Source organism: Nicotiana tabacum, chromosome 13 (assembly GCF_000715075.1).
Source record: "Nicotiana tabacum cultivar K326 chromosome 13, ASM71507v2, whole genome shotgun sequence".
Lineage (NCBI taxonomy): Eukaryota > Viridiplantae > Streptophyta > Magnoliopsida > Solanales > Solanaceae > Nicotiana > Nicotiana tabacum.
Genome location: NC_134092.1, coordinates 132,023,362 through 132,033,002, shown reverse-complemented (window position 1 = coordinate 132,033,002; position 9,641 = coordinate 132,023,362). Strand labels below are relative to the sequence as shown.

The window sequence follows — 9,641 nt, the reverse complement described above, 5'->3', positions numbered from 1 at the left end:
AAAAAGACAATATTAGTATTACCATAAAAATCATAAAAAAAAATAGGAATAACATGAAATGCAGAAGAAAAATACAAAGCAAAAGTGATAGATAATAAATAGTTCATGCACTAAAAAGCTCATAATGATTTGAAATTGAACATGTCAAACATAGAGAAGAAAATTGCTGTCAAACTATATTATATAGTCATTTATTATGTTTTTACCTAGTATTTGATCAGATACACTTAAACAGATAGCAAAGCCACCTAAACTGCTAACGTTTTATTTTTTTTTTAATTTTTTTTTTTAATTTTTCTTATCAAGCTGCTAACGCACGTTGTTTACCTTTGATTTTCCTCATCAAGCTATGCCAACTTGACCATTTGAGTTTATTAATTGTCCTCATGCATGTTAGAATTAATCTCTACGTACGGCTCTCTCGTGCTTCGCATCTCTCTTATATCATTTGTTATTTTTTTTTTTGGTAATTAATTTCAAACATCACCGCCCAAGGATGTCGTGCAACGGATGTGATTGCTCTTCCCTTAATCAGAGGTTTCGGTTCAACCCTTTGGTATTAAAAAATTCTTAGTAGGGAGCACTTCCTCCCGAATGAGACCCTATACGGCCCGAATCCGGATATAGTCGGAAGATACCGAGCAGTAGCGAAACCAGGAAATTCAACAAGGTTGTTCAAATTTTCCAGTGGGCTATGATAGGGAGCGGGTTCCCCCGAATGGGGCCATACGCGGCACGAATCCGAATATAGTCGGGTTCCAATGAGAGTATCAGACACCGAATGAGAAATCAAAAAATAATAATCAAACATCAGGTTGGTATCATTATTTTTTGAGTTTAAACTCTATAGATTAAATTAACTGGTTAAGTTGACGTACAATAACACATTTATTATAATAAGTATGATATAGCAATTTAAAAATAAGATGATATTACTAACCGGTTAAATTGAACAGGATAATCTAAAATATTTTTATACTATCCTAGTTTCTTAGGCCACATATATATTATTATACTTTTATAATTAATAAATATATTAAAATAACATGCACTTCTCAAGTGTTTGTGGGCGCATAAACTCACACGTGATGTCACAAATTTCCATATTTATATAAATTATATATAAACATAAATAAACACATTAAAGTTTTTAAAAAATTGTGGTAGAGTTTTTGAGTTGCATATAAATAGTCCATCCTCTTTGTTCAACAGTTCATCAAATCTCTCTCTCTCCATATACACATTACATCTAAATCTCAGGCTAAATTCTTCCTCAGGCCATTTTCACCATAACTTTCTCGTGAAAATTCATCTTTTCTAATATCCAATTTCTCTGGGCCAATTCCTTTTCCAGTTTTATTCGTAAAATCTAGCTACCACGAGTTCAATTATCCATCACACGAACTCTCCAGAAAAGTTTCATTAATTCAGTATTCAATCAACTTTCATTTGAAAATATTCCAAATTTCTCGATCTATTTATACATCGAGAATTTGGGTAATTGATTGATATAGTTGGTGATAATGACGAGAGTAGCAGAGGAAGTACTGGAGACGATGAATATGAATGGAGGAGTGGAGTATGAAGTAGAAGATGTTAGAGATAAAATAGAATCTTCTAGAGGAAGTCGATTTCAACTTATAGAAGACGATCTGGGTTTAAACTTGTTTCGCCGGAGAATTAGCCGCCTTAAGATTAATCTCTCTCAAGTTTTCATTATTCATCCTGAAAACAGGTAATTAAGCATTCAATTCAACTTAATTAATATGAATTTGATTTCTCCAACTTAATTAAATTTTTTCTCTCTCTACATCTATGCTTCAATGGTGGAAATGTAAATATTTTACTCCTCTCTCTCTTGCTCTCTCTCTCTATATTCTTGTGAAAGATGAAGCTTGAATCAGAAGAGAAACTTAGGTGTCAGGAAATTAATTAGAACGTAGTTTTTACTTGATATATATATCTAGCTGTTAACCGTTATTTAACCACTTTTTGAGATCTTATTCGAATATTCGTACTTACTATACATATAATTATCTATAATTAGTAAGTATTAAATTTTATCACATTACCGATGCATATGATTTTTTTCCTCCTAAATTCAAAGTCTAGATGACTTGTTATTTGTTGAGTTTAAGCTCTGTCTACGGTCACACCAGCAACGTAATGTACATATAATTTTGTCTTGAACTGAGCGTTTATCGGAAATAACTCTCTACCTTATACGAGATAAGAGTAAAATTTGCATACATTATATCCTCTTTATACCCTATTTATTGAAATACACTGGGTATATTATTATTGTTATTATTGTTACATTATTAGGTTAAATTTTAAATTGACTTACAATAGCAGATAAAATTTGTAGGAAGTGTTTGACTCAAAAGATATCGAAACCTTTTTGAACAAATCAATCAAAATTAAAGGGGTAAATCTTAGCTAAGCATAATAATCTCTAGATTGGAAGATAGATAAGAGGAAGATGGGTAATAAGATTTCTTTATCGATCTGAATCAGTAAAATCCTTTCAAGAGAACTTCTCATTCATAAGTAGAATTATAACCAATATCCTGAATCCCCCCTTTACAAGGTTATGGTTTGCTATATATATAGGGAGTGAGTCCCCTCTAAGCTGTAAAAGACAGATTATAAGGAATATTCTTGGTATCTCCTAACGGGCCTATATTATTACAAGGGTCGTACAATCTCTTGTTTGTCTCAAGGTCATCCTCTCCAAGGTGTTAAGTTATGGGGAACTCGCCATTTCATCGTACTTGTCGATGATCGTGGTTATTCAAATTTGGACCCATACAGAAAGCATGATAATTTGAAAAATAAAATAATAATCTAGTAAGTTATGAAACTATGGTAATAGTATAAGTTTTTTATAAGTAATGTTAGTGTATTTAAATCCTTAAATTTTAGGGAGATAAACATCATTTTCGAATACGTGGCGTCGAATTAGGTTTGGGGAAAACTACAAATGGGAATTTATGAAAAACGTTGACTACTTTGACTTTACATATCAAGCTGCTCCCTTTGAACAATTTAGCAGGGCTATACAGACCCCTGTAATTGCATCCATATATAACTACACTTCATTATAAAAGCCAAACTTTTTTGGAATCAATTTTTGTGTTATGTCATAATATATGTTCTCTATAACAACACTTCGCTATAACATCCAAAAATATTCGGAACCAACAAAATTGTTATAGAGAGGTTTGACTGTATTTTGAACATTTGGCCGGAAAAAATATATAGAGCAATAGTTACCAATTTATTGCTGCTATTATTAGTTGAATAACTTATTACTACATGATTATTTGTCATGACTATATATGGGTAAAATTTCTTGAGATAATGATAAGAAAAGTACTCTCTGTCTCTATCTTAATTATCTGATGTACATTGAATTTTAATTTGACAAACTTATAAATTTTGTCTAATTTGAGAAAGAACCAACTGCACTAACATTTAATGTACTGGCATTGTAAAGATTGTTTAAATATCGGTCAATTTTAACATATGATAGCAGATTAACAATTAATTTAATTTATCAATAAATTTTTGCTGAGAGATTTGTCTATAGTCATCTATTAAGCAACCAGTTGATTGTATAAATAGCGCATAGATATTAAATTAATTATTTTATAATTTAGTCATGTCCTTGGTAACTCTCACGCGGTATGTCCCTCGGAAAACGGCATCCATGAGTTGGTTATTAATACGATAAGAGAGATGTTGTCTCAACTGTCTATGAATATACTAATTATTAGTTTGTTAAGTGGAGAAGTTGCAGATTAAAATAAAGTCCAAAAAGAGGTAAAGAAAAGTCCAAATTAATAATAATATGTAATAGAGGATTGGAACAGTAAAATATACATACATATATATATATATATATGTATGTATAATCATCAGCAGACCTATCATGTTCTAACTGTATAACTGAAAGCAACCATCGTAAATTGTATGGGATTTTGTGGACTTGCATGTTTTATGGAATTAAATGAGGAGAAAAAAGTTGGATAAAGAAAATATTTGGATAAATATTTTGTTTTAAATTAAAATATGATGTATTTTATGTAACAATTAAACACGTGTATTTTATTAAAAGTATGAAAATTAGATGAATTTACTTTCTAGTCCGAATTCCCAATTTTTATTTTGGTTTTGTTTTGGTTTTATTTTAAGAGACTAGAGAGGGTAAAAGTTGCTGTATAGAGTTCTTGTTGTAAGCTCGGAGCCTAAAACGTTGGGCCAATTTGGTTTTTTGCACTTCTGCTACTTTATAGTAAAAATACATATTTGTGTAATTCTAAAACTTTCAAAATTTGTGATCTTAAATATTTTATAACATTTATATGATTATAAAAACTTGTGTTTGAGTAAAAAAAAGAAAGTTTAAATTAAATAGTTTCCCAATTTGGAAAGCAAAATAGGGCGAAAAACGATATGATGCCACATGAAATGAGGATTAGTACTAATCAACTTCCACATAGTGCCACTTTATTACTATTCATTCTATTGTCTCACGCCTTTCCAAAATATTTAAGCTTATGCGATGCACAAAGTATCATGTATTAACCTACCGTCCGGAGAAGTATCGCACACTAAGAGGTGTGATGTATACAATATTAGTGGCTGCTTCTACAACTCGAATCTGTGATCTATAGGTCTTTTACTGTTGCGTCGAAGCTCCCTTCTTCCAAAACATGCTTCTTTTGTTTTAAACTCTTTGTACTTTCAAGATTGTGTGTGAACATGACCAAACAAATTTCCATGCAGGTGGTACCGGATGTGGGAAAATTTTATCCTTATATGGTCAATTTATTCATCATTTTTCACACCTATGGAGTTTGCCTTCTTCAATGGATTACCAAGGAAACTCTTTCTCCTAGACATTTGTGGTCAAATAGTTTTTCTTGTGGATATAGTCCTCCAATTCTTTGTTGCCTATAGAGATAGTCAGACTTACAAGATGGTATACAAACGAACCCCTATTGCTCTTCGGTCAGCCACCTAATTCCCTCCTACTTTTCATTTTGTAATAAAAGATTATTGCTTTAGTAGTTTAGCTGACCTTTATTTGGTTTGCAGGTACTTGAAATCTCATTTTATTCTTGATTTTCTTAGTTGCATGCCTTGGGATATAATTTACAAGGTAATCCTTTACATTTCATATGACAATGTTTGACTTGATATACTGTTTAAGAAGTTAACCTTTTTGGCGCATTATATTAGTGGTAATACAAGAAAATATAAATATAATGGTTCAAAAGGTAGTAAATTTGAAAAATAAAACGAATTTCTATTCATGAATGTTTAAAATGTATAGAATAATATTGTTAATGGAATGACGTCAAACATTTCAGAATGTACCAAAATAGAAAGAATGTCATATAAATTGAAACGAAGGGAGTTAAAGAGTTTCTTATAATAGCTCCCTCTTTACAAACATGCTTTAATTTGTAGTATGACTAATGTGCTTCTGATTTCTTGACTGATATAGAGAATATTCAATCTTACACTTAATGTGGAGATTTGCCAATTGTCATGGAACAGGGCCACCCTTATTTGACAATACTAAAAAAATGATAACAATGAAAAAATAATACTGCAATAGATAACAATAGATTTGGTGTTGGTTGCATATTTCCAGCTCTTTTAACACATGTTGAGCAATTTGAATTTTATCAGGCTGTTGGCAGCAAAGAGGAAGTGAGATACCTTTTATGGATTAGGTTAAGCAGGGCGCGCAGAATTACTTACTTTTTTCAGAAAATGGAAAAAGATATTCGGATCAATTACCTCTTCACCAGAATTGTAAAACTTATCACTGTTGAACTCTACTGCACACATACAGCTGCCTGTATCTTTTACTATTTGGCGACTACGCTGTCTGAACAGCAAGAAGGTTACACATGGATTGGTAGTTTGAAATTGGGAGATTACAGTTATTCAAACTTCAGAGATATTGATCTTTGGACGCGATACACTACTTCAATGTATTTTGCTATTGTTACTATGGCAACTGTTGGTAAGTTTATTCAGCTTTTATTTCAAGTTTATCAATTTTCTAAAGACTTTCTATAGCAGTTTCGTCGTACTGATATTTGAGATGTCTTTTTATCTTACAGGTTATGGAGATATACATGCAGTCAATTTGAGGGAAATGATATTTGTCATGATTTATGTCTCCTTTGATATGATTCTTAGTGCTTATTTGATCGGTAACATGACAGCTCTAATTGTGAAAGGATCAAAAACTGAACGATACAGAGATAAAATGACAGATCTATTGAAATATATGAACAGAAATAGACTCGGAAGAGACATACGTAATCAAATAAAAGGTCACTTGCGATTACAATATGAAAGTGCTTACACTGATGCAGCTGTTCTCCAGGACATTCCAATCTCAATCCGCGCCAAGGTAAATATATGAAAGAAAAAATTTGCTTCCACTTTCATTGCTAATGCATATTATATTGCATTAAAATGTTAATGACAAACAATTCCAACTTTTTTTGCAGATTTCGCAGAGTTTATATCAGTCTTACATAGAAAATGTTCCTCTTTTTAAGGGATGTTCCTCGGAATTCATAAGTCAAGTTGTAAGTAATTTCATTTGGTATCATTCATTCAATCCTTCACAGAAAGTTCATAGTGTATGGCCTTGGAAATGCAATGCTTCTTCACACCTTTCTGTTTGCTTTTGATAGCGATACAATTGCAATTGAAGAAAACTAGCTGACTGCATATTTACTGATTTGGGGTACTGTTGAATTTTGGCAGGTAACTCGAGTCCACGAAGAATTTTTCCTCCCCGGAGAAGTGATAATGGAACAAGGGAATGTAGTAGACCAGCTTTATTTTGTCTGTCATGGCGTTCTGGTACGACGTTCTACAATCAATTACACCTGCTCAGCTCTTTATGTTGCAACACATTTTATGTCCTACCATTTGTTTACATTGGTTTCCACAGTTACTCATTGTGTTTTTGTTTAATTCAGGAGGAGGTTGGTATAGCGAAGGATGGATCAGAAGAGACAGTGGCACTTCTTGAACCTAACAGCTCATTCGGAGATATTTCCATTGTTTGCAACATTCCTCAACCATATACAGTTCGTGTTTGCGAACTGTGTAGGCTCATACGTATTGATAAGCAGTCATTTTCCAATATTCTGGAGATTTATTTTCATGATGGAAGAAGAATCTTGAGTAATTTACTACAGGTAAGGGAAATGAGACTCAACCTTATTACTGCAAATTTAGAAGTCGTTTTTTCACTAATATAACTATCTGGTTTAGTTCATCAACAACGAGATCAATTTACTTACAACAATATGATACTTAGTTAATATTCATAAAAAGTATCTCATGAATTATGAGTTCGACCCGTCCCATACAATCCACCCTTTTTTCTATCTTGGTATCCATAAAATGGCAAGGAACAAATTTCTGAATTAGCATCCTGAGATATTCACAACGATGACTTTTTTTTCCCCTCTCCTTCTGAGAAATGAACTGAATTTGCATTAGAAATGGTTTGTGGACTCAAAAAGTCTAAAGTAATATTAAATGACAGGGAAAAGAATCTAATCTCCGCGTGAAGCAACTGGAGTCAGATATCGCATTCCATATTGGGAAGCACGAAGCAGAACTTGCTTTGAAAGTGAATAGTGCAGCTTATCATGGTGATTTGCATCAGCTGAAGAGTTTAATTCGCGCTGGAGCAGATCCCAACAAGAAAGATTATGATGGAAGATCACCTCTGGTATGAGTTTATTCCAATGAAACATATATTTTTCGGGTTTATAAAACTATGTGGGTGTTTACAAGCCCTTAAGAGGGCAGTCTTTGAAAATATGTAAGCTATCTAATTAGGAATGTAGATTACTAAAGTTCGACGATAGTGAATTTCTACTAATCAATGTTTGCTTTTGAACAGCATCTTGCAGCATCGAGAGGCTATGAAGACATAACTCTTTTCCTTATCCAAGAAGGCGTTGATATAAACGCTCCAGGTAAATTTCTTAAGCGACTGCACTTCATCTTCAACAAGTCCTCGTTCGTGCAAATATTTGATTTGTAACTTATGTTGCTATTTACCAAATAGATAAATTTGGCAACACGCCGCTGCTTGAAGCAATCAAGAGTGGACATGATCGTGTCGCTTCATTACTTGTTAAAGAAGGTGCCTTCTTGAAAATTGAAAATGCTGGTAGCTTCCTGTGTATGGTGATAGCAAAGGGCGATTCAGATCTATTGCGAAGGCTATTGTCCAACGGTGTTGATCCCAACTCTAAAGACTATGATCAACGAACACCACTTCATGTTGCTGCTTCTCAAGGATTATACTCAATGGCGAAATTGCTTTTGGGAGCTGGCGCTTCTGTTTTCACAAAGGATAGGTACAGTTTGAAGTAACTTCTCAGAAATCTTGGTAGCTCTTGTTTTGAAATATGACATTGTACAAGCAGTGTATTGAGCACGTACGTCTACTCTCAGATTGCAAGTTTCGCGTGCAGCTAAATCTTTCTCATGTTTCAGATGGGGAAATACTCCAGTTGATGAAGCTAGAGTAAGTGGAAACAAGCAAATGATCGGTCTTCTGGAAGAAGCAAAATCTGCTCAGTTATCTGAATTCCCTGATGTTCCACATGAGATCTCAGGTATTGCTAGAACAACCTTGTCATCTGATTGCCAAAAACTAGTAGCATTGCATATTTTGGTGTAAGTGAAGCTGTTTTAATCCCCCTAACTGTAAATCTCTCTGCATAATAACAGAAAAATTGCGTCCGAGGAAATGTACTGTGTTTCCTTTCCACCCATGGGAGTCCAAAGATGTGAGAAAACATGGTGTTGTAATGTGGATACCTCAGACTATCGAGGAGCTCGTTACCACAGCATCTGAGAAACTCAATTTTCCATCTGATTCTTGTATATTATCAGAAGATGCTGGTAAAATTCTTGATATAGATATGATTGCTGATGGTCAAAAATTGTACTTGATCAATGATCAATCAACTTGAGATTTCCTTTCGTCGTGTAAATGTTGTTGTATCTTGTAGCTTTGTGGTTTGTATATTATTCCACTAAAAAAAAGATGAATAAAACTCTCTTCAAGCTCTTACTCTAGTCCTCACATTGCCTACAAAAAGGTTTTTTTTAGAAGTGAGTATCTTCTTGTTAATTAGGGTGATCATGTTGTAACAACAGAAATGCAGAAATCTCTCTTTCACAGCAATTTATACTTCATCTTTGTTGTATGATTATTTTATTACTTGTACCTATAGCCGTCAATATGGGCTCATTGCGCCAGCCCAACCCATCCCGTGATTTAGCAGGATTAGGCTAGAATTTTTGGAGTCCGTTTAAAAATGAGGCTTTTAAGCCCAGCCCGAGTAAGCCCGTGGCCCGTGAGACTTGACTGAGGCTGAGTTGGGCTGGCCACGGGGGCCTAATAAAAATACATATTTAAAATATATAAAATATAAAAGTATATGACACAAAAAATAACAAGAAGAGTATCCCAAGCTTAAAGTTTTATTAAAAGATCAAAGTCTTAAAACATTAATTAGTTTTAAAAATTAAATTATTCTTAATATTTAACTAATTAATATTGCATACGA

General features: G+C 33.2%; 1 protein-coding gene across 1 annotated transcript; it reads left to right on the top strand.

The window, feature by feature from the left end:
• The first annotated feature begins 1,138 nt into the window (after positions 1-1,138).
• On the top strand, positions 1,139-9,140 carry LOC107783733 (potassium channel SKOR). The gene is made up of 13 exons (XM_016604753.2): positions 1,139-1,735; positions 4,792-5,016; positions 5,104-5,167; positions 5,704-6,043; positions 6,144-6,439; positions 6,540-6,620; positions 6,802-6,900; positions 7,020-7,241; positions 7,595-7,783; positions 7,958-8,033; positions 8,126-8,420; positions 8,560-8,681; positions 8,797-9,140. Exons 1-13 carry the CDS (start codon positions 1,524-1,526, stop codon positions 9,039-9,041), a joined length of 2,466 nt encoding a protein of 821 aa, XP_016460239.1. The 5' UTR covers positions 1,139-1,523; the 3' UTR covers positions 9,042-9,140.
• Positions 9,141-9,641: the final 501 nt, after the last annotated feature.

Coding starts and splice junctions, on each gene's coding strand:
- LOC107783733 (XM_016604753.2), top strand. CDS start 1,524: ATGACGAGAGTAGCAGAGGAAGTACTGGAGACGATGAATATGAATGGA. Junction 1,736..4,791: donor ATTATTCATCCTGAAAACAG/GTAATTAAGCAT, acceptor ATTTCCATGCAG/GTGGTACCGGATGTGGGAAA. Junction 8,682..8,796: donor TGTTCCACATGAGATCTCAG/GTATTGCTAGAA, acceptor GCATAATAACAG/AAAAATTGCGTCCGAGGAAA.